At 51.9% G+C, this 24,665-nt stretch overlaps 1 protein-coding gene across 1 annotated transcript in view; it reads left to right on the top strand.

Moving 5' to 3' along the window:
* The window catches only part of LOC120394974 (maestro heat-like repeat-containing protein family member 7), a 132,213-nt gene that overhangs the window by 12,490 nt on the left and 95,058 nt on the right, over positions 1 to 24,665 (top strand). The window contains exons 2-13 of the mRNA XM_039519142.1: positions 2,037 to 2,173; positions 3,180 to 3,280; positions 6,950 to 7,045; positions 8,289 to 8,368; positions 9,752 to 9,875; positions 10,506 to 10,592; positions 12,820 to 12,924; positions 14,084 to 14,219; positions 17,995 to 18,095; positions 19,150 to 19,299; positions 19,926 to 20,080; positions 20,460 to 20,604. Coding sequence (XP_039375076.1) covers positions 2,038 to 2,173; positions 3,180 to 3,280; positions 6,950 to 7,045; positions 8,289 to 8,368; positions 9,752 to 9,875; positions 10,506 to 10,592; positions 12,820 to 12,924; positions 14,084 to 14,219; positions 17,995 to 18,095; positions 19,150 to 19,299; positions 19,926 to 20,080; positions 20,460 to 20,604 — 1,416 coding nt within the window. The 5' untranslated portion in view covers position 2,037. The remainder of the gene's footprint in view (positions 1 to 2,036; positions 2,174 to 3,179; positions 3,281 to 6,949; positions 7,046 to 8,288; positions 8,369 to 9,751; positions 9,876 to 10,505; positions 10,593 to 12,819; positions 12,925 to 14,083; positions 14,220 to 17,994; positions 18,096 to 19,149; positions 19,300 to 19,925; positions 20,081 to 20,459; positions 20,605 to 24,665) is intronic.

The following is a 24,665-nucleotide window of genomic DNA, read 5'->3' as shown; positions in this document are numbered from 1 at the left end:
GAATGCCATCAGAATTTTGCGTCTCAGGACAAATCAAAGCCAGAGTATCACATTCCTGGAGACATCCAGCCAGTTCTGCAGGAAAACTTAGAGTCACTAGTACATACCCATCGTACGGATAACTAGCAATGCTAAGGCCCCATATTGCCAGTCCCTCTAGAGGATAGATCTTCACTTGAGGCAGGAATTGCTGATGGAACTCTCTAGTAATAATGGTGACCTGAGATCCACTGTCGAGCAGGGCCCTACAAGGAATTCCTTCTACCATCACATTAACTACTGCTTCCGGGCCTATCAATCCCTCTGGGAATGGGCTCCAGGAAGGCTGTTCATAGCACAACTTAGTGGAGCTCTGCCTGTGACGGCTCCCAGTATGCTCCCTTCTTCGTTGTGCTACTTTCTCTTCGTTCCTCGGGTTGTCACACTGGGTGGAAATGTGCCCATCCTCACCACATCGGTAGCAGAATCTCTTGTTCCTTGGGAGGGTCACCAAGGTCTTCTTTACAGGTTCTCTGTTGATGTCCTCTCTCCCTGGGCAAAAAGGAGGGTACTTCTTTTCCATCAAAGGTGGTGGAAGAATTTCGCTAGGTGACCCCTGAGGCATCTTACTTGTCATAAATTCAGTGAGCTGTGCTGTCAAGGTTTTAAGCTGTTGATGGAGGTCCTCAGTGGTGGACAGGCAAGGGTCATCCTTTGGTTTGTTAGGAGCAACAGTCCTGCTCAATGAGATCTTATTCCTCTCTCTAGCAGTTCTCTTTTCCTCCTCCTCTCGGACTTCTCGCAGCAATTTATGGAATTCTGGAGGGCTGTCCAATCGGTCCACGAGTTTCAATTTCATAATTAGTAAGTCATCATAAATGGCACCTCGTATGACCTGTTCTAGTCGTACTCGGTGTTCCTTGCTCCTCTCAGTGCCTTTACGGCAGATGCACAGTTGAAGGGATGGTTCCAATCTGTGAAGATAGGAAGACAGTTTTTCACCTGGCTGTTGGTAACAGGACCGAAATTGAAAATAGCGGTCTTCCCCTGTCTCTAGGCTCCCAAAGGCATCCTCCATCGCCGAGAGATAGTCATCAACAGTGGCAACAGGCTTGCTGGCTTTTAATGCATAGATTACATTCCCTGCAGGTCCTCGCAGGCTTTCTGCCACACGTTTCCTCTTTTCAGCCTCACTACATTGCCATTCCTGCATCACCTGATTTAGTTGATGCCTCCAAGTGTCATAGTCATCTTCCCCTACAGGCACTGGTTTAATACCTGAAAAGAACTTCAGCTTTCGGTAAGGGCCCGATTCATATGCTGTCTTTATGGACTCCCCTATTGCTTGTCCCATAGCAAAAATTATTTGGTCCGTAGAACTGGGGTGAGGTACAGGACTACTTCCTAAAAGAGTCCTTAATTCACTCATGGTCTTCCCTTCCTGCCTAAGAAAGTCTCTCAATTTGGACTGAAAATTGATAGTTTCAGATGGTGAGGCAGGTGGGGAGGGAAAACGTGATTGTGCTTGTATGGTCACCTTCCATCCATCCTTCTCTCCATCTGGCAGAATTACATGGGGAGTCACCACAGTAGACATTATAATCTTGCTCTCTACAAGAAGGGATAAAGTAGCTTCCCCTTTTCCTTGCATCTGACTCCGAACCACACAAGTTCCCCATTCTTTAACATTAGCAATCTCCTCTTCAATTTTTCTAATGTCCCATTCAGTGGGTACATTCGTGAGCAGGAAGTGGCGTTCAGGGTCAGCCCCCTCCAGCTCACACCAAGTCACAAGCCTCTTCTGGTAATCCATACTGGGAATTTACGTAATTTCCCAGGAAGACAGCAGGGGTGTATATAAGGTCTGAGTTTAAAAGACGGGATCCCAGCGGTGCCTCCAATGTAGCTGCCAGCAGACAGAGCTCCAGGAATCTCCTTGGGGGTTACACTTATTTCTGCTTAAAGGTACATACAACATTTCTTTAATCCATTCTTATTTTTACAATATAATTCATTCTACTTTCACACAAGCAATGCCTTGTCCTGGCTTCTTGCAGGATGGCTGAAGAAGCCCCCAAGGACCCCTCAAAGCCCATCGGTGCCTGGGAGGAGATGAAACCTCCTCAACGGAAGAGTTGGCAAAAGAGCCCACAGCCGAAGCAGGAGCTGTGTGTGCCTCAGCCCTTCCATGCCGGTGAGAGGGTACCTCCTGGGTGGGTGGAGGGGGCTGCAGAAATGGCCGGGGCCATGGCCCTGCATTGTGGTGGGGCCTAGCCCCTCTGGGGGTTGGGTGGCAGGACCAGTGTGTTACTGGGGAGAGAAGACTCCATAGACCTTGTATTGCTCTGAGCTGCCATGAGATGGAGAGACAGGAAAACCCCGGCAGGGGGGAATGGCCCCTCCTGCTGGCAGCAGCTGCAGCCTCTAGAGCTGATTGGGGCATTAGAAACGGCGGCCGAAGCATGAGGTGGAGACTGACTGAATCGCCCACCCTGATCTGTCACGCTGCAGGGTTGGAGGATATTTTCCACCCGTTGAAGGGTATGCTCAGTGCAGGGTGGGTTGTTAAAGCTTAGGATTGCAGGGCACCGGCCAGAGCATAAGATGCCCTCTGGTGTTGCAGCCCCATCTGCTGGCTCCTTTGTTGCATGTCCCAGCACAGGGCATTTGGGGGGGAGTGTTGATGATGGGAGCTCAGTGCCTGCCCAGGTTACACCTGATGGCTCTGGCTGGCTGTTGGTGGCAGGAGAGGCAGTCAGAACAAGCAGAACGGGCAGGCTCTGGGTACCCATATCTCACACAGACTGGGCAATGGTTCCCTCTCCTACACGAGGACCAGACCAATTCACTGCCAGTCCCTCTGCCCCCTCCAGCAATGGCCTGGAGAGTTGGGATACCACTCATGGCCTGACATCATCCCTCCTTCCAGATGTGATGTTCCCCAAATCCCCAGACTGAGCCTGCATGGTGGGCGGGGAAGTGGGGTGGCTGTTGGGAACCAGGGCTCTGACTGGATCTTTGCTGGGCTGGGCAGCAAAGAGGTGGGGAAGCCAGGAATCGCTGTGCCAGACCCTGCTGTGCATCGGGGCTGCTCCCCTGCTGGGGCGGGAGTGAGGGGGTAAGGGTTTTCTCTAAGATCTCTGTCACCCAGCCTGCAGCATGGAAGACCCAGGTATTACCACTGCTCTGTCTTTGATCAGATTCACCATCCCCTTGTAATGCCTCCTGCTTTATGAGGCCAGACTCGGAGGAGAAAGAGGCCCTGGACTACATCGACGCCTTTCTCACGAGCAATGAACAGGTACTAAGAGCCCTCCTCTGACCTGTCAGCTAGTGCCCTGTCCACATGCACCATCTGCCCTTCTCCGGAAGATGCATGGATTCTAAGGCCAGATGGGACCACTGTGACCTCCTGTATAACACAGGCCAGTGACCAGCCCCCAAATAATTCTTGTTTAAACTAAAGCATCTTAAAAATGTCCTGCCTTGAGTTACAAAAGGTCACCCACCATGCCACTTGCTCAGTTGTTCCAATGGTCTATTACTTTCTCAGTTAAAAACGTACATTTCCAGTTTGAATTTGTCTACTTTCAATTTCCAGCCCCTTTGAGGTGCCACCTGATGTATCGGGATACCACTGAGCCCGCCTGTTCTGCCAGCCTGGGCCCCCTTTACCTTGTCTTGCTGGGCTTGCGCAGGGCCACCCAGAGGGGGGGACAAGTGGGGCAATTTGCACCAGGCCCCGGGCCATGCAGAGGCCCCCACAAGAATGTCGGAGGCTCCCTCCGCCTGCCCCCATCCCCCGGCACCTCAGCGCACCGCCTCCAGGAGTGGCCCTGGACAGAGCTAAAGCAGCGTGGCTTGGGCAGGGCCTGAGCTCCTCCCACTTGGAGCCACGTGGTAAGGGGGCAGGGCCTGAGCGCCTCCCACTCGAGCCGCATGGTAAGGGGGCGGGACTGAGCTCCTCCCACTCAGAGCTGCGTGGTAAGGAGGCATGGCCTGAGCACCTCCTGCTCAGAACCACATGGTAAGAGGGTGGGGCCTGAGCACCTCCTGCTCAGAGCCACATGGTAAGGGGGCGGGGCCTGAGCACCTTCCGCTCAGAGCCGCATGGTAAGGGGGCGGGGCCTGAGCACCTCCCACTCAGAGCTGCGTGGTAAGGAGGCATGGCCTGAGCACCTCCTGCTCAGAACCACATGGTAAGGGGGTGGGGCTGTGAGTTCAGGTCCCGATGGAGCCAGGCTGCTGCAGTGCTGTCCAGGGGCCAGGAAAGCTCCTGGATGCGGCGCGCTCTGAGGCTCTGGGAGAGTGGGGAGGTGGGAGTAAGCAGCATGGTAAGCCCCTCTGAGCTGGACACCCTCCTGACACGCCCCCAGCCCTGAGCCCAGCTCCCCACCCAGCCCTGGGCAACAGCAGCGCCACCCCCAGGCAGCGCCAGCCCATTGGCACCAACCATCACCATCACCCAGCGACAGCCCATTATGTAATTGCAAATGTATATATACTGTCAAGGTTCCTTCCCCACTCTGAACTTTAGGGTACAGATGTGGGGACCTGCATGAACACCTCTAAGCTTAACTACCAGCTTAGATCTGGTTTTGCTGCCACCACTCCTAAATACTAACTCCCTTCCCTAGATAGTCTTGAGAGACTTCTTCACCAAGTCCCTGGTGAACACCGATCCAACCCCTTGGATCTTAACACAAGGAGAATTTAACCATCCCCCCTCCTTTCCCCCACCAATTCCTGGTGAGTCCAGATCCAATCCCCTTGGATCTTAAAACAACGAAAAATCAATCAGGTTCTTAAAAAGAAGGCTTTTAATTAAAGAAAGAAAGGTAAAACTCATCTCTGTAAAATCAGGATGGAAAATAACTTTACAGGGTAATCAGATTCATAGAGCGCAGAGGAACCCCCTCTAGCCTTAGGTTCAAAGTTACAGCAAACAGAGGTAAATCCTCTTAGCAAAAAGGAACATTTACAAGTTGAGAAAACAAAGTTAAACCTAACACGCCTTGCCTGGCTGTTACTTACAAGTTTGAAATATGAGAGACTTGTTCAGAAAGATTTGGAGAACATGGATTGATGTCCGGTCCCTCTTAGTCCAAAGAGCGAACACCACCAAAACAAAGGGCACAAACAAAAGCCTCCTCCCCGCTGCCAAGATTTGAAAGTATCTTGTCTCCTTATTGGTCCTTTGGGTCAGGTGTCAGCCAGGTTACCTGAGCTTCTTAACCCTTTACAGGTAAAAGGATATTAGTGTCTCTGCCGAGGAGGGATTTTATAGTATTGTACACAGGAGGGCAGTTCCCTTCCCTTTATAGTTATGACACACACATTAAAGCATTTAATGTTTTAAAATCATGTATTTCGTGTATACCTCTACCCCGATATAACACTACCCAATAGAACACGAATTCGGCTGTAACGCGGTAAAGCAGTGCTCTGGGGGGTGGGGGGGACTGCGCACTCCAGTGGATCAAAGCAAGTTCGATATAATGCGGTTTCACCTATAATGCGGTAAGACTTTTTGGCTCCACAGGACAGCGTTATATCGAGGTAGAGGTGTATTTTCAAATTATTAAAAATTAATTTTTGAATGTATTTCACTGGTTATTTTTTACATTTCCAAATACATGATACTATAGTATTGCAACTTTTTTTTATGGAAGGGGCTCCTGAAATTGCTTTGCCCCAGCCCCCCGAATCCTCTGGGCGGCCCTAGGCTCAGTTCACAAGCCACTTTCAGCCATACACTCAGGCAGGGCCACGCCCAGCTGCAGAAAGACACAGACCCTGAGATCAGCTCTGGGAAGACTCAGCTAAAGGGGCTTGTCCCAGTACTCTGGTGCCCACCTCCTTTGGAGTACAGACCCAAAGGTTTTATGAAATTTGCCTCCTCCCTTGATGTGGAGAGAGGCATGCACAACTCTTTGCCCCTCCCCCCAGTTACTAATTGTACAAACTGGGTTATGGTACAAACAAGAAATAAGATTCTTAATTACAAGAGGTAGATTTTAAGTGGTTCTAAGAGATAGCAGACAGAACAAAGCAGATTATCTTAGTAAATAAACACAACATACAAATTAAGCTTTCCACACTAGCTAGATAGGATCTACACTAGCAAATTCTCAGGCTGGCAGATTCTTAAGATTCTTTGCTGTGCAGCTTGGATTTCCCAGGTTTTCTTACACAGGTTAGGAATCTCTCTCCAGCCTGAGACCATCACTTCTCATAGTTCAATCTTTGTCCCTCAGGTGTTTCCAGGTGTCTTACTGCAGGGAGCGTGAGGTCCCCCCGATGTCATTGTTCCCCTTTTATCTCCTCTTCCCACCTGCTGGAAAACTCTTTTGCTGCGACCTGGGTCCAACAGTTCCCACTGTGTAGCATTATCTCGAAGAGGTTTCTATGCTGTTTGTGTGCATTTCCTCAAGAAGCCATTGTTTGGCATTTTTACTGTTGTACCTGAAAGGTTGTTTTGAACCTCACAACGTGTTTCAGGAACACATACATAGCTGAACTTCATAACTGCACATACAGCGATAGCACGTACAATCCAATGAGACATTAATGTCTAGCAGATAAAGACTTTTACAATACCTTACAATATGTACTTTGTACAAAACATATCCTAATGACATGACAGTGGTGAATATTGGGGTGTAAGGAACCCAGATGTTCCTCCCTCTCTGTCAAGCCCCTGCTAACACTGTCTGGCTGCTTAGCTGCCATGTTGCAGTTCCTCCCTGGACACCTACCCCGTGAGATCTGCTCCCTCTCTGGTCCGGTTTCATACAGAGCTGCCCTGCCCTCCCCAGATAGTCATTCCTGTTGCCGGATGAATGGCCTTCTGCCATTTGGCATATCAAAGCCTGAGCAGCACTGGGGGGAAGCTTTCTGACATCTCTCCCACTGGCAGCTCCTTTCCACGCTAACCTTCCTGTTTGTGTCTAATCTCTGCGGGGCGTAGGACGAGGCCAAGAAACTCAAGTTCTTGGATTCCATCAGCACCCTCAGAAGCCTGCCTGCTTTTATGGACAAAGCCCTGCTAGTGGGGAAGATAAAGGTCAGTAAAACACACACTGGGGCTGTGTTACTTGGCGGGTTTAGTGATTGTCCTGGAGATCTTTGCAGATTTGTCGAACTTCAGCTGCCAATCATTGGATCGAGTCAGACTGAAGAGCCCATTATCCAGTATTTGCTTCCCCTGTAGGTACTTACAGACTGTCATCAAGTCACCCTGTAACTTTCTCTTCGTTAAGCTGAACTGATTGAGCTCCTTGAGTCTGTCACTATCAGGCATGTTTCCCAGTCCTTCAGTCACTCTTGGGGCTGTTCTCTGACCCCCCTCCAATTTATCAACATTCTCCTTGAATTGTGGGCACCGGACCTGGACACAGGATCCCAGCAGCGGTCGCACCAGTGCCAAATACAGAGGGAAAATAACCTCTCTAACAACTGGAGATTGCCCTGTTTGTACATCCTGGGATGGCATTAGCCCTTTTGGCCCCAACTTCGCACTGGGCGCTCATGGGCAGCTGATTACCATGACTGCCAAGTCTTTTCCAGAGTCACCGCTTCCCAGGTTAGGACCCCCCATGCTGTGGGTGTGACCTGCCGTCTTTGTTCCTAAACATATAACTGTATTGAAACGTAGATTGTTCCCTTGCACCCAGCTTCCCAAGTCACCGGGTCGCTCTGTACGCCAGTCTCCTGCCCAGAGCCCCAACACTCCGCAGTCAGTGCCCACTAGGGAACTAGCAACAAATCTGCTCCGTAGATTTGGAAAGTCTTTGCTCTCCAGCGCCTGCAGAAAGCTTTCCAGAGCTAACCTCCCTTCCCTGAACGTGGGACAGCGTGGGCTGGTGGGTGGTCCAGTGGGCTGGGGCTCAACACACCGGGGTTCTACTCCCAGTTCTGCAGTAAGACCTTGGGCAAGTCACTTCCCCCTCTGTGCCTCAATTTCCCTCCCATGCCTTGTCTCGTCTAGTTAACTCGTGAGCTCTCTGGGGCAGGGACTGGGTCTCACTGTGTGTGTGCAGCACCGGGCACAAGGGGGCCTGATCTCAGGTGGAGTCCTTGGGTGATAATGCTGATGGAGCCTTTGCAGAGCACTGGCGCGTGACACTGGGACACTGAGCACAGGCCCTGCACTGCGCTCCCTGGCTGGAGCCCTGCACACCATCAAGCCTGCAGTAGGACGACCTGGCTGCCGAGCCCACGTGTTGCAGGCCCTGCGCTTTGATCCCCTGTCGGAGCCTTGCAGGAGCTTGGAGCCCAGCTGGCATTTCCCCACATTGTCTCCTCAGGAGCTGATTGATCACGAGTCCGTCGACTCCCTGACCGGCGTGATGCGTCAGCAAGCAATGCTCGCCATCATGAAGCTGAGGTACCCAGCCTGCCCGGCCCTGCCCCAGCCAGTGCTACGTGCAGCCAGACACGCCAGCCTCTTGGCATGGCCAGTTTTCCAGGGCATTTCCCCCTCTGCTCCTCCCCCATCTTCTGATTCCCTCAGGAAATGTGGCACCAGATGATGGTGCTGGTGCATGTGGACTGGCACCAGTGGGTAGGTGGTGGAGGATCCTTCGGTGTCTGGTGACCTCTCCACGTGGCCTTATGAAGATATGGGGGAGGGGGCGTGGGAGGCAGGACCAGTCCCCTCTGAGGGGAGAGGGGCAGTTAGGTGCTGCTGGAGCGGAGCGATTGGAGTCGGTGCCAGCTGCGTCACACTGGCAGCTCAGCGACTCCCAGTGGCTGAGAGGCTGGGCAGGCTGAGCCCTGGCACTTGGCACTGCCTGTGCCACGGGGGTCTCTCTCTCAGTGCCGCTAGCGCCCTGCTCTGAGCTTCCCCTGTCCATCAGGCGTCTGGAAGGTGATGGATGCTGCGGGCTGGAGCTGGGCTCTCGCTGTTGGCTCGATAGGTTCCCCAGGAATGGGAAGAGGAGGCGGGGCAGGAGCTGGAGCAGCTCTCCCCACTGCGCACTGGCTTCCTGACAACGGGGCAGGCGACGGCATTGGCCATGATCGCGTCTCTGCGGGGGTGAGAGGGGGAGGGATTTGCATCAGCAGTGGGTGTAGCTGTTCCTCACTGGCTGCCGCTTGCCACGAGGGGCGCGGCTGCAGGGGCAGCTCAAGTAGTCACCTGGCACCTCATTGCATGTGCTGGGGCCATGCTCTGGCAGTGGGGGTGAAGAGGTTAATGCTGTCTGGGCTGTCCCCACCTTCCTGCCCCCCTGCACACAGCTGTGTGCCCTGTCCAGCAGGCTGAGAGCAATGGGCAGGGGCAGGGCTTAGATCCCTGCTTCGGTTCTGCCCGGCTGCGGGCTGATGCAGCATCTCTGTGCTGGCCTGGACTGTGCAGCCACAGTGCAGACGGCTGTGGTGGGAGGGTCTCTTGCCCCCAGCGGGACAGGACTGGCAGGCTCCTCTGCACTGTGGCCGCTGGGTTCAGAGGCGCTTTGGTGCCAGCAGCGTCTAGTCTCCCGTCCATGCCATTTGCAGGATGTTGTTTCTTGGTGAAGCGCAGCGATCTCTGCCCCAGCCGGTGAGTGCTGGTGGGGTCACAGCAGAGAGCTGCAGGCTACACTAAGTCCCTGCCTGCTGGTATGGGAGAAGGCAGCACCAACTCCTTCCACCACCCCCTGGCCTGTTCTCATCTGCCACCCGCCAGCTGGAGCCCCCGCAGGTGTTTCCATGTCCTGGGAGCCTGAGGGCAATATTAGCACATCAGTCCCGCCTCAGACCCCAAATCCGCATTTGTCTCTTCTCTTAGAAAAATGAAGCTACCGCGGCTGGTCCTAACACAACCCAGCCTGCTCGCCACCTGCTTCTCCAGCATCTTCTCCCTGCCTCCAGCACACACCATGGAGGAGGTGGAGGCTGCTCTCTACACCAAAGTAAGCCCCAAACCGGCCATGTTGAGCCGTCCCAAACTGAGTGGGAATCCTGCCACTCGCTCGTGTACTGTCCCCTGGGTTACCTGGCACTGGCATAAGAGTGTAATGATCACAGCTCCCCGACAGGACTTCAGCTCAGGACCTGCAGCACCAAAGCACAGGCCCCAAAGCACAGGCCCAGATAAAGGAGTAACTCCCTCCTAGGGTAGCAGTAGTAGGCATTTATCCTTCACATGCACCGACAATTAGTGGGGAACAGACACTCCCTTCACAAGCACATTCATCCCTCATGCGTGGCTGGGGGCACAGGCCTGAGATCGGCTGCTTCAGGTGTACATAGGCCAGGGGAGCCAAAGCTTGGCTGGAAATCTGCCCTCCAAATGTGGAGTCCTGTCTGACTCTCCCAGTGGGATAGACTGTGTTCAGTGGGCTTTTTGGGGAGAGCAAAGACAGGTGGGGCCCTGTTGCCAGGAGGAGTTTGTAGTACGTCCCCTGCGGGTACAAGTGAGTGGGTGAGCTGTAATACCAGGGGCTGCTATGACCTGGGGGGGTGTCACACGCCAGGGCATTGGTTCATCACCTGGCTGGGTAACTCCACTTGCTCTGGTTTCTCCTCTGCTCTGCACGCAGACTTTGAAAACCATGGATGAGATGCTGAAGGCCTTGGTGTGCGAGGATCAGGAGCCCAACCTTCTGGTGCTGCAAATCATCTTGAAGGTCTGGAGGCGTGGGGGCAGGAAGGGGACTAGTCCTGTAGCTGGGGTGGGGCTCAGGGACCAAGGCTCTGTTTAATCCCAAGCATGGGACACCGCCGTGCCTTCGGCTCCTCAGAATACGTTCTCTGCAAAGGTTCTTGGGCTGGAGGGCCAAGTGCCCCCACTATATCTGAAAAAGTCTGTATGGGGTGGGGGTGGAGGAGCGTGGGCGGGATCTGCTGTGTTCTCCACTGAGCCCTCATGTGAACCTGGCATTCCTTTGTGTTCACCATGGGCCCCACCAACCTGGCCAAAGCCCGGAGCTAGATTCCCCCAACATTCTAGTTCTGGGGCCACAGGAAGTAGATTCTGTGGGTGGTTTGTGCTCCCAAAAGAGGGAAATGTCCTTAACAGAGATTCGGTCTCCTCGATCCCAGAACCTGGGAAGAGGGAATCACAGAAGTGCAGGGCTGGAAGGGATCTCACGAGGTCATCTACTCCACCCCATGCACTGAGGTAGGGCCAAGCATTCCTAGACTGTCCCTGTTGAGTGTTTGTCCAGCCTGTTTTTTAAAACCTCCATGATGGGGAGTCCACCACGTCCCTAGGTCACCTGTCCCAGTGCTTAGCCACCCTTAGACTTTTTCCTAATATTTAACTTAAATCTCCCTTGCTGCAGATTAAGCTCATTACTTCTTGTCCTACCTCCAGGGGACATGGAGAACAATTTGTCACCATCCTCTGTATAACAGCCCTTAACGTATTTAAAGACTGTTACAGGTGCCCCCTCCGTCTTCTCAAGATGAAACATGCCCAATTCCTTCAACCTTTCTTCACAGGTCAGGTTTTCTAAACTGCTGATCATTTTTGTCGCTGTCCTCTGGACTGGCCCCAGTTTGTTCACATCTTTCTTAAAGCGTGGTGCCTGCAGCTGGACACAGAGCTCCAAGCTAACACAATTCAGAATGGCATTTCCCTTTTTCACAACAGCATCACACTGTTGATTCATATTCAGTGTGAGACCCATGATAACCCCCAGATCCTTTCCTGCAGTACTGCCACCTAGCCGGTTATCCCCCACTTTGTTTTTATGCATTTTTCCTTCCTAAGTGTGTTACGTCACATTTGTTTTGACTGAATTTTATCTTGTTGACTTCAGACCAACTCTCCAATTTAGCAAGCTGATTTTGAATTCTAATCTGTCCTCCAAAGTGCTTGCAACCACTCCCAGCTTGGTGTCATCCGCAAACTTTACAAGCATCCTCTCTTTTCCGTTAACCAAGTTCTTAATGAAAATATTGATTAGTACTGGACCAGGCACACCCCTGGGGGACCTCACTTGAGACACCCTCCCACTTTGCCAGCGAGTCAGTGATAACTCCTCTTTGAGTACGATCTTTCCATCAGTTGGGCGCCCACCTTATAGTAATCTCATCTGGATCAGACTGGCTTAGTTTGCTTAGGAGAATGTCTTGTGGGACTTTGTCAAAAGCCTTACTAAACTTCATATACATCATCATGTACTGCCTGCCTCCATCCACTAGGCAAGTAACCCTGTCAAAGAAGGAAATTAGATTGGTTTGGCATGGTTTGTTCTGGACAAATCCATGGTGCTATTCGTTATTACCCTATTATCTCCTCTAGATTCTTACAAACTGTTTAATAACTTGTTCAGTATCTTTCTGGGTACCAAAGTTAGGCTGACAGGTCTATAATTCCTTGGGGCCTCCTTGTTCCCCTTTCTGAAGACAGGTTCTGTGTCTGCCCTTCTCCAGTCCTTTGGGACCTCAACCCTCCTAAAGGTTCAGCCATTTCTTTGCCTAGCTCCATCTAGGGTGAATATCATGAGGCTCTGCCAACTTGAATACATCTAACTGACCTCAATTGTCTTTTACCTGTTCTCTCCCTAGTCTAGCCTGTATTCCTGCCCCCTTGTTGTTAATATTGTGTTAAGCATCTAGTCGTCATTAACCTTTTTAGTGAAAACTAAAGCAAAAAAGGCATTAAACACCTTGGCTTTGTCTGTGTCATCCATTCTTTGCTCTCCTTCCCTGCTGAGTAGTAGCCCCACACTTTCCTTTGTCTTTCTCTTGCTCCTAACGCATTTATAGAGCTGCTTCTGATTGTCTTTTATGTCCCTTGACAGTTAGAACTCATTTTTGCCTTTGCCTTGCTGATTTTCTCCCTATGTGCTTGGACTATTTTTTGGTACTTCTCCTTAGCAATTTCTCCCAATTTGTTTCTCTCAGGTCCTGCTCCCCTGGACCACATCCAAGGAGGTACATGAGCGGCTGAGGGCAGTGGGAAGGATCAGGTGGCTGATGGAATTCATGGGGTCTCAGTACAAATTCCAGGTGAGCAGCCTGTGACCCTGGCCACCTCCTAACTACACTGAGCAGCCTCGTGGTGCAGCACGCCCTGGCATGGAAAATGCAGGCCTAGAATAGTGACTCAGCAAGATCCTCAGTAGGAGTCCAATCTAACGAGCCCCGATATCGATGGGTCTTTCCTCTGACTCCAGTGGGCTTTGGGTCGAGTTCCATCATTCTGTCTCCAAGGACTCTCCCCGCTGTTCCCCTAGCACCAAAGTCTGCTCTGCAGGGTCAATGCATTTACACAGGATTGCCCTGACAGCAGCCTCCGAACCCAGGTGTCTGTTCACCCCCTTTGTCAGACGCCTGTGGGATGCCTTGGCATCAGCTTCTGCCAGGCTGCCAGATGAACGCCCCTTGCTCTGCATGCTCAGGGCCACTGAGCTGCTCCAGCTGCTCCATCCCCCCTGTGGAAGGTCTTCCCCTCTGAAAGCTGGAGGGGGGCGCTCGGATGATGTGCCCCCAGAGGCTGGGGCAGCAGAACAGAATGAGGGAGTTGGGAGGGGACACAGTGAAAGGGATGGGCGGGGCCAAAGGCATCAGAGAACTGGGGAGTGGGAGTGGGGAGGCTGTGCAGACCCCGGGAGAGGAGGGCAAGGGGCTTGGTGCCAGGTAGGGAAGAGCAGGGAGCCAGTGCAGGGGCTGCAGGAGGGGGAGACGAGAGGACAAGGCCGCAGGAGAGAGCCGGCAGGAGAGAGCAGGCAGGCTGGGGTGGCACGGAAAGGGAGGGCTCTGGGGAGCTCCAGGATGGAGTGAGAGAGGCAGGATGCAGAGCAGAGGAGTCCAAGGTGACTCCAAGCTCCTGGGCCTGAGGTCAAAGAAGGGAGGGGGATGGGAGAAGGGGCTGGGATTAGGAACTTGCCCTTGAGATGGAGACTGGACGTTAGTTCATTCGTTACCTGGGTCCCCACTCGGGGGTAACGTTTGTTGACTTTGCTGCCCAGATTTCTCCGTCCCTGCTGAGCTTTCCTTAGCCCCTGGTGATGGGCCCCACAGCTCCTCCTGCTCTCATTGTCCCCAGTCTCTCTGCGGTGGCCTCTGCCTCCCCCTGTTCTAACCCACTGCTAGGGCAATGCCAGGGGGACTCGCTGCGCTAGGTCTGCAGGGGCGAGTGACTCCCTTTGCTCCTTCTCTCCGTCAGGGAGTGGAGGAGTTCAGAGTCCTGGGCCAGCTGGTGGGGTGTCTCACTCTGTGCTGTGTGGAGCAGGAGCAGGAGATCTGGCAATCGGCTGTGGAGGGACTTCACCACCTCTTCTCCTTCATGCAGCTGCTAAAATGTAAGAGCACTGGAGACCCTTGTCCTTCCTAAATACACTGACATGGGGTTTCCAACACGAAAAACATATTTATTGAACACTTCCACCTTTTCTGCAACCTTTTAAACAGTCTCCATCTAGTAATGAGCCTACACCACTGCTACGATTTCTTTTGTTCCTAATACACTTTTTTTAAAGAAATCCTCCTTATTATTCTTAGTCCTGCAAGCCATGGAGTTTCCCCCGATGTCTTTAGCTTCCTCTATCCGTATTCTACTCTTCATAACTCACATAAGAATGGACATACTGAGTCAGACCAATGTTTCATCTAGCCCAATATTGTGTCTTCAGATAGTGGCCAGTGCTTCATGTTTCAGAGGGAATGAACTGAACAGGGAAATTCTGAGTGATCCATCCCCTGACATGCAGTCCCAGCTTCTGGTAGTCAGAGGTTTAGGGACATGCAGAGTATGGGGTTACATGCCCTGATTATCTTGAACCCAATTATACTTTTAACCTTCACAACATCCCACGGCAACAATTTCCACAGGTTGCCTGTGCATTGTGTGCACAGATACCTTCTTTTGTTTGTTTTTAACTTGCTGCCTATTCATTTCATAAAGTGACCCCTAGTTCTCCTGTTATGTGCAGGAGTAAATAACACTTCCCTAGTCACTTTCTTCATACCAGTCATGATTTTATAGACTTCTATCATATCCCCCCTTAGTCATCTCTTGTCTAAACGAAATAGTCCCAGGTCTCTACTACAGACCTATATTGTTATAACTATATTGCTCAGGGGTGTGAAAAATCCACACCCCTGTCGGCAGGAGCACCTCTCCCACTCACCTAGCCAGCGCCTCTCGGGGAGGTGGATTAAGAGCTTGTTTGCATAGGAGCATCTTCACTTAAACGCTACAGCGCCAGTGCAGCTACGGCGATACAGTGTTTGAAGTGTACCCTTGTCCCCCATCTTTTTTATCTCTCCTCATATGGAAGCTGTTCCATTCCCCTAATCATTTTTGTTGCCCTTCTCTGCACCTTTTACAATTCTGGTATATCTGTTTTGAGATGGGGCGACCAGAACTGCAGGCAGTATTCAAGGTTTCGACGCATCTTAGCTTTATATAGAACCAGTGATGAGCTGCCAAAATCTTAACAACCGGTTCCCTATAAAAAGTTCTGATTTAAGGGAGGGAAGCAGCGGAGAGTCTGGGGGCACCTGCAGGGCCTGGGGCAAATTGCCCCACTTGCCCTCCCCCCTCGCAGCCCTGGAGCTCGTAGTCTCCCCCGTACCTTACCTTGCCGGCATCTCAAAGCAGCAGGACGACTCAGGAGCTCAGCTGAGCTGCCCAGCTGCTGGCCACGCTGAAGCTCTGCAGGGGGGGAGGGGCCGGGAGGAGACATCCTCGTGGGGCCAGGGGGCCGTGGCAAATTGCCCCACTTGCCGCCCCGGAGCTCACAGCCCCCCGCCCCTTACCTTGCTGGCAGCCCAGAGCTCAGCTGAGCTGCACAGCTGCTGGCCATGCTGCGGCTCTGCGAGGTGGGGGAAGCGGGGGAGAGCCTGGGGGAGACATCCTCGTGGGGCCGAGGGGCCGGGGCAAATTTCCCTACTTGCCCCACCCTGCAGCCCGGAGCTTGCAGCCCCCCGTCCCCTTACCTTGCCGGCAGCCCAGAGCTCAGATGAGTTGCCCAGCTGCTGGCCATGCTGCGGCTCTGCGGGGTGGGGGAAGTGGGGGAGAGCCCGGGGGAGACATCCTCGTGGGGCCAGGGGCCCCTGCAGGGCCTGGGCCAATTGCCCCACTTGCTCCTTCCCCTTCCCTCCCCTCTGGCTAGCCCTGGAGCTTGCAGCAGCCCCCTCTCCCACCCCACTTGCCGGGCTACTCAAAAAGCGGCAGCAGGACGACTCCCGAGCTCAGCTGAGCTGCCCAGCTGGTGCCGGCGGCTGGCCACGCTGCAGCTGGGGGGAAGCAGGGGAGGGTCCAGGGGAACCTCAGCCTCCCCAGCTGGGAATCCTGGGAGCAACAGGATGGTCCCGCCCACAGACCAGAGTTCTTTGCCCACCTCCTGGCCCTTTAACAACCGGTTCTCCACGGAGGTCTAATTTTAGCACCCGGTTCTTGGGAACCTGTGGGAAACGGCTCCAGCTCACCACTGTATAGAACCATTATGATATTTTTCTGTTTTATTATCTATCCTTTTCCTAATGGTTCCCAACATTCTGTTTGCATTTTTAACTGCCGCTGCACATTGACTGGATGTTTTCAGAGAACTATTTACGATAACTCCAAAATCTCTTTCTTGAGTGGTCATTTAAACCCCATAATTTTGTATGTATAGTTGGGATTATGATTTCCAATGTGCATTACTTTGCATTTATCAATATTGAATTTCATCTGCCATTTTCTTGCCCAGTCCCTCATTTTTTTTGGATCCTTTTGTAGCTCTTCGCAGGCTGCTTTGGATTTAACTATCTTGAGTCATTTTGTATCATCTGCAAATTTTGCCACCTCACTGGTTACCCCTTTTTCTGGATCATTTATGACTATGTTGAACTGCACTGGTCTCAACACAGATCCTTGGGGGACCACGTTATTTACCTCTCTCCACTGTGAAAACTGGCCATTTATTCCTGTCCTTTGCTTCCTATCTTTTAACCACTGACTCATGAGAGAACCTCCCCTCTTATCCCATGACAGCTTCCTTATGTTAAGAGCCTTTGGTGAGGGACCCTGTCAAAGGCTTTCTGAAAGTCCAAGTACACTATATCCATTGGATCACCCTTGTCCACATCCTTGTTGACCCCTTCAAAGAATTCTAGTAGACTGGTGAGGCATGATTTCCCTTTATAAAAGGCATGTTGGCTCTGCCTCAACAAATTGTGTTCACCGACATGTCTGATAATTCGTTCTTTCCTATAGTTTCAACAATTTGCCTGGTACTGAAGTCAGGCTTACCAGGGATCACATCTGGAGACTTTTTTAAAATTCACTCTCACATTAGCTATCTCATACAGAGGCCGATTTAAACGCTAGGTTACATACCACAGCTCTGCACATAAGTCTGTCTGGATGTCTCGTGATAGCTGCAACCTTTGCACCAGGCAGGCAATTTACCATGCGGTTCTCCCAGTCATCACAAACCCAACTGTTTATATGTCTATTGATTGAATCCCCCATTACTATTTCCTGGCTTCTCTTTGTAAGTGGGATTCCCGCCTCAGGAGGGGTAGCCTCAGTGTGAGAGGACATCATGACTTCATCTGGAAGGTGGGTCCCAACTATGGGATCGTCTCCCTCTGCCCCAGCTCGATGTTCTCCTTCCCCGAAACTTTCACCCTCCTCAGCAGCACAGAGGCTGTCAGACTGGGAGTGGGACTACTCTACTGCATCCCTAAAAGTCTCCTCTATGTACCTCACTGTCTCCCTTGGCTCCACCAGTTCAGCCCCTCTGGTCTCCTGGTCTCCAAGGGTCAGTAGCTCCTTGGGCCAAATGCCCACATATGCTACCTGCCCACAGGGCTGGTAATCGTACATGCTGCATTCAGTGCAATCAACTGGAGAGCCCCATGCTGCTGCTGCCCTTCTGCCTGGTTTATTTTTACTCTTCCAGGGGGTTTGGTTTGTTTAGTTTGGGGGAGGGATGGGGGAACAGGTTATTGGCCTGAGTTTACAGTATGTTTGTTAGATGTACTTGTCTCTCACACACCCTCTCTAAACTTCCTTGCAAAACTCCCGTTTGCTAACCGAAGGTCTGATTTATATTGCCTGTTGTCTGTTTCCCCTCCCTGGGTCAGCCAAAATGCTAGTGAAGCACGGTGCAGAGTATCGGCAGATCCTCAAGGACAGTCAAACTGAGAGAGCCTTCTGGGTCACCAACATCAGCAATATCACATCGGTAACTACAGTCAGTGCTTCCTGGGATTGTTGTGCCCAGAGTTATCAGGAGTCAGAAATTAACACCCTAGGTGTCAGGGGGAAGGGACAGACCCAGGATGTGACTAACCCCATCCAGCTGGGACAGAGACCTGCCTATGGCCCACTCCACCTCATAGAATAATAGACCTCAGGAAATTATCTAGTCCAACCCCTTACTCAAAGCAGGACCAACCCAACTAAATCATCCCAGCCAGGGTTTTGTCAAGCCTGACCTTAAAAACCTCTAAGGATGGAGATTCCACCACCTTCCTAGGTAACCCATTCCAGTGCTTCACCATCCTCCTAGTGAAATAGTGTTTCCTAATATCCAACCTAAACCTCCCCCACTGCAACTTGAGACCATTGCTCCTTGTTCTCTCATCAGCCACCACTGAGAACAGCCGAGCTCCATCCTCTTTGGAACCCCCCTGCAGGTAGTGAAGGCTGCTATCAAGTCATGTGCCCCAGCCCCCGCATCATTTTCCTTGCCCTCTGCTGGACTCTCTCTGATTTGTCCACATCCTTTCTCTTGTGCGGGGCCCAAAACTGGACGCAATACTCCAGATGTGACCTCACCAGTGCCGAATAGAGGGGAATAATCACTTCCCTCCATCTGCAGGCAGTGCTTCTACTAATGCAGCCCAATATACCTGCCTACATGACACACCGCAAGATGCACTGGGGCTCATCCAAACCTGATCCCAGCTCCTTGTCAGGTTTCTGGGAGCTTCCTCAGAGATTAATGCAATAAAAGGCATCATTGCATCTGCGCACGAGCACCAGCCCCTGCTGAGCACTAGAGAGTGTATCCGTGCTGCGCAGTATTGTGCCCCCGTGCACTGCCACGCTGGCCTCTGCCATGCATGACAGCTTCCGATTGCTGGCTGGGTACTGTGCTGCCCAGGTGCAGTAAGCCAGGCCTGTCGGTAGAGTGGGGTTTGCCTGCTCTCCTGGCCGGGCCAGTCCTGGCTGCTAGGCCACTGATCAGATCTGCGCTGGGCAGCAAAAGGGGTTTCACTAGCAGTTTGTTTCAGCTGTTTGGGAAGTACTTCAACCCATCCGAGAGCATGGACTTCCTCCTCGTTGCTATCGACGGCGTGAGAGACTCCAGCGTCCATGACGCAGTGACGGCCAGGAACATGCTGCATATGATCCTGGAGGTTCCCGGCCTAGGCTTGGTGAGGGTAAGAGCTGCAGTGAGAACACCGTGCTGGGGGAGCCCATCCGTGGGAGACTCTGTCTCTGGGTGCTAGGCATTATTGGGGGGCAGTTCTCTGAACTGTGAAATGCAGGGGGTCAGTCTAGGTCAGGGGTCAACAACCTTTCAGAAGTGGTGTGCCGAGTCTTCCTTTATTCACTCTAATTTAAGGTTTCACGTGTCAGTCATACATTTTAATGTTTGTAGAAAATCTCTTTCTATAAGTCTATAATAAATAACTAAATATTGTTGTATATAAATTAAATAAGTTTTTAAATTTTTAGAAGCTTCATTTAAAATGAAATTAAAATGCAGATCTCCCTGGACCGGTGGCCAGGCCCGGCAGTGTGAGTGCCACTGAAAATCAGCTCACGTGCCACCTTCAGCACACATGCCATAGGTTGCCTACCCCTGGTCTAGGTGATCACCATGACCGCTTGTGGCCTTGCAGTCTATGAATCGATAGGCTGGGAACTGGTGCTGTGTTCTAGGCCTGGGGCTGGTGAAGAGGTTCTGGGAGGGCAGATGGCTCTCAGGTGCAGCAGGTCCTTGGCTCCCCAGATCAATAGCCGTGCGAGAAGCCAAGGCCCCACCTCCCCATTTTCCTTCCAGGTGTCAGAGGCTGTGAGGAGCATTCATAAGCACCTGGACTCCATCAGCGAGCCACTTGCCCGGCAGGAGCTGCTCAGGGCCCTTCTCCTGCTGGGTTCCCAGTTCAGCGAGGAGGTGGTCGGAACCCTGCTGGGCTGCTCACTGTCATGTGACAGGTACGGGGCTGCGGCTACCACCACTTGCACTCTGGGTCCCCCGGACTGGTCCCGCTGCCAGAGACAGGGGAGTGCAGAACCCTCCAGAGATCTCCTGCTCCCTGCAGAGCTGCTGCTTCTCCTGGAGGGTTTTGCAGGCTGGCTTGCCCTGGACACAGGCCAATCTGCAAAACCCTGTACGGCATCCCTCAGCCTCTCCTGTGGCTGACGCTCAGACCTGGCTCCATGTAGCCTGCACCAGCCAACGGGGTCCTTGCAGGAGCAGGAGGGCAACAAAGGGCCGGCCGGTGAGGGGAGACCCAGCAGGTGTGCCAGTGCTGAGGGGTGCAGGAGGCTGGCAGGGCTCTGATCGGGTGCCACTGGCTCTCTCCCTTTGCAGTGTTGCTGCGGAGATGTGGAAGATACTGACATCCCAGCCCAAGAGCACAGAAAAGATCCTTAGGGAGCTGGTCAGCAGGCTGCAGGGGCAGGCTCCACGACGGCATCAGCTCTCTCAGAGACCGGCCGGCGTCGCCTCCTTGGCCGTAAGTACCAGCCCCTGCAGCAAGGGAAGGAGTGCTGTGTGTCCCCATCATGGCCTGAGGGTCTCTCAGTCTCCCACGGGGTATAGTCATTGGGCCAAAGAGAGAGAGTGTGACTTTAGCCAGTGCTATATTCGAGCTGGAACACGCGGCAGCTCTCCTGGTGCTATTCAGCAGCACTCATAGAATCACAGGGTGAGAAGGGATCGCAAAGTCAGCTCGTCCAGCCCCCTGCAACAATGCAGGACTTCTTGTTTCTAACCCACCCTGGACAGATGGCTCCAGCCTCCTTCTGAAAACCTCCAGCGAAAGAGTTTCCACAAGCTCCCTAGGCATCTTTCCCATCGTCCTACTCTTCTTACAGTTAGGAAGTTTTTCCTGAGGCTTAATCTACATCTGCTGTGCTGTAGTTTGACCCCATCACCTCTTGTCCTGCCCTCCGTAGCAAGAGAGAACAACTTTTCTCTATCTTTTTTTATGGCAGCCTTCCAAGTATCTGAAGACCATTATCTAGTCCCCCCTTAATCTCCTCCTTTCCAAACAAAACATAGCCAGTTCCTTCAGCCTTTTTTTCTTATGGCTTGTGTTCCATCCCTCTAATCACCTTTGTCACTCGCCTCTGGATCCTTTCCAGTTTCTCCACATCCTTTCTAGACATTGGTGACCAAAACTGGACACCGTACTCCAGCTGAGGCCTAAGCAGCACTGAGTAGAGTGGTACTATCGCCTCCCATGACTTGCATGCTATACCCAGGGGCGGCTCTAGTAATTTCGCTGCCCCAAGCAGGGCGGCACGCCGTGGGGGGCGCTCTGGCGGTCGCTGGTCCGCGGCTCCAGTGGACCTGCTGCAGACGTGCCTGCGGAGGGTCCGCTGGTCCCGCGGCTCCAGTGGAGCATCCGCAGCCATGCCTGCGGGAGGTCCACCGGAGCCGCGGGACCAGCGGACCCTCCGCAGGCACTCCTGTGGGAGGTCCACCGGAGCTGCCTGCTGCCCTCCCGGCGACAGGCAGAGCGCCCCCGCCCCCCGCGCGGCTCTCATTGCCGCCCTAAGCGCGCGCTTGGCACGCTGGCGTCTGGAGCCGGCCCTGGCTATACCTCTGTTAATGCAACCTAAAATTGCATTTGCTTTTTTTGCAACAGCATCGCATTGCTGACTCATGCTGAGGTTGTGATCCACCACAGCTCCCAGATCCTTCTCAGCTGGTTATCCTCCATTCTGTATCTGTGCATTTGCTTTTTCTTCTCTAAATGTAGCACCTCACATTTGTCTTTGGTGAATTTCATTTTGTTATCTATAGCCCTGTGACGCTGTAGGGAGAGGGATGGATTGATCTGGAAATGGTGTTTAGTTTTACTGGGACTGTCTGCATGGGGGATGGGAGAGCAGGGGATGACTTTAGGTGAGGGTCAGTACCTGAGGCTGTAACCTGAGCCAGAAAAGGGGGTGGGATGAGTCGATACTGCATACTAAGGTTATTCCCTGTTTACACTGGTGCCCCAGCGCAGCAGCAGCAGCGCAATCCTCTTTATTTCTCTCGAGGAGGTGGAGTACAAGCAGCGCTGTAGCCAGGGAGATACAGCGCTGTATGTGCCTTGCCAGTGTGGACGGGGAGTGAGTTACAGCGCTGTTGGTGGCTTTATTGTGCTGTAACTCTCAAGTGTAGCCAAGGCCTAAATCCACGTTCACACTCAGCCATGCTGCATGAAATCACACGCGTGGAGCTGAGCAGTGGTTTCAGCTCAGCTGGCACTTCTGACCAGTATAATCAAGAAAGTCATGCTAGGCATTGACAATTTCTGTCAGTGACAGACCAGATTGGTTACACAGCTGCCCTACCTCCTTTTCACTTTATCTAAGGCCTTGGCTACACTTGAGAGTTACAGCACAATAAAGCCACCAACAGTGCTGTAACTCACTCCCCGTCCACACTGGCAAGGCACATACAGCGCTGTACCTCCCTGGCTACAGCGCTGCTTGTACTCCACCTCCCCGAGAGGAATAAAGAGTATTGTGCTGCTGCTGCTGCTGCTGCGCTGGGGCACCAGTGTAAATAGGGAATAACCTTAGTACGCAGTGACTGATCTCCGGAAGCTTCCCATAATCCTTTTAAGTGAAGGTTCCGCTCTTTGTTTTGTTGCAAACTCTGGGCTCCGGGAGCTGCTTATTAAAAAAACAAACACAGCTCCTGTTTGCTGTAAATGAGCAGAGGCAGAGGGCTCCCTTTGGAAGGCCCACAGCTAGTGTTTGCTTGAATAGAGGGGGAGGGAGGAGGGTCCGTTTCGACGAGCGGCTGCTTATCTGGTCTGTGAGGAAAAAGACAAAGAGGTGCTGTTCACTTTCAGTGAATCAGAGAGGGCTAGGGGAGGGGGTTGGAACTTGCAAGGCAGCTGCTGACACAGTGTTGGCTCCAAAAATCCACTCTCTCTCTCCCCCACGCTCCCTGTCACACTCCACCCCCCCTTTTGAAAAGCACGTTGCAGCCACTTGGAACGCTGGGATAGCTGACCATAATGCACTGCTCCCAATGCCGCTGCAGATGCTGCAAATGTGGCCACGACAGCGCGCTGGCAACTGTCAGTGTGGACAGACTGCAGTGCTTTCCCTACTCAGCTGTACGAAGACAGCTTTAACTCCCAGTGCTGTACAGCTGCAAGTGTAGCCATACCCTCAGCCACATGACTATGATTGTGAATGGAAATGTAGCAAGGGGCTTATTCCGCATACATCATCACTCACGTTTAGCAAGCTACATGGCCCTTCATTTTCCATGTGGCATCCTCTCAGCTGTGCCAGAACTTGGCTCAGACATCCTTGTTCTCCCTCTGATTCACAGACACAGAAAATACAATATGGAGAAAGACGCTTTGTGGAAATACTTGTAAAAATTAGATCAATGCATTACAGCAGGCCTTTGCTACTCCAGCCCGTTATGCCTTGATGTATTTTGTGTTACTTGTGTAGCCTACTAGCTACATTTAAAATAAACTTTTATTATTTCAGCCTGATACAGTAATGTCTGTAGTGCAGCAGCATGATTTATTTTCTATTTTCATTAGCCTATAGGCTAAAGTAAAAAGAAAACGTGTTACGCATTCATTGGGTTTTTACCACTGTACTGTACACTACTGTCTAGAGTTATATCTTTTACATATTCTATTGTAGACACAGTAATGGCATTTCTATTGTATTCTATTGCATACACAGTAATGGCATTTCAGCACAATGATTTCAACATTTAAAATAAATTGAATAGCTACTATGGGGGGGTGTACAATTAAAAAAAAATCCAATACCTTGTTATTTTGGACAGCTGGCCTGTCTCCAGCCATGCCTGGTTTAGCCCAGGATTACTGTACCAGAAATTCAGTAGACAAATAAAATGTGAATTTCTATAATTCATATTGAAGAAAATCAGTATTTTAGTGGCATTCCAGGACCTTCATATTTTCGACTACACCACTGTCTCTAGCCCAGTGGTTAGGGTACCCAACTGGGAGACCTGGGGTCAAAACTCTGCTCCAATGACTATTTAAGTGTTCCCAAGTAGAGATAGATACCAAATTCCCTTTAGGGGTGGGGCTTAGGCCACATCCCTCTCCGCCACATTTCCTATTGGTTGGTTTAGGCAGCTCCTCACTCTTAGCTTCATAGAGTTCAAGGCCAGAAGGGACCTCTGCGATCATCTAGTCAGATCCCCTGCCTGACACAAGCCAGAGAACTGCCCCCAGATCATTCCTAGAGCAGGTCTTTGAAGAAAAACATCCCATCGTGGTTCAAAACAGTCAGTGATGGAGAATCTATCACCACCCTGGGTAAATTCTTCCAATGATTAATTACTCTCACTGTGACGTTTATGCCTTATTTCCAGTCTGAATGTCTACCTTCAACTTCCAGCCACTGGATCATGATAGACCTTTCTCTGCAAGACTGAAAAGCCAATTACTAAATATTTGTTTCCCAGGAGATACCTATAGACTGTAATCAAGTCACCCTCAACCCTCTCTTTGTTAAGATGAATAGATCGAGCTTCTTGAGTCTCTCACTATATCTCTCACCAGAGGTC

Source organism: Mauremys reevesii, unplaced genomic scaffold (assembly GCF_016161935.1).
Source record: "Mauremys reevesii isolate NIE-2019 unplaced genomic scaffold, ASM1616193v1 Contig86, whole genome shotgun sequence".
Classification (NCBI taxonomy): domain Eukaryota; kingdom Metazoa; phylum Chordata; order Testudines; family Geoemydidae; genus Mauremys; species Mauremys reevesii.
This window is presented reverse-complemented; position numbering and strand designations above follow the sequence as displayed.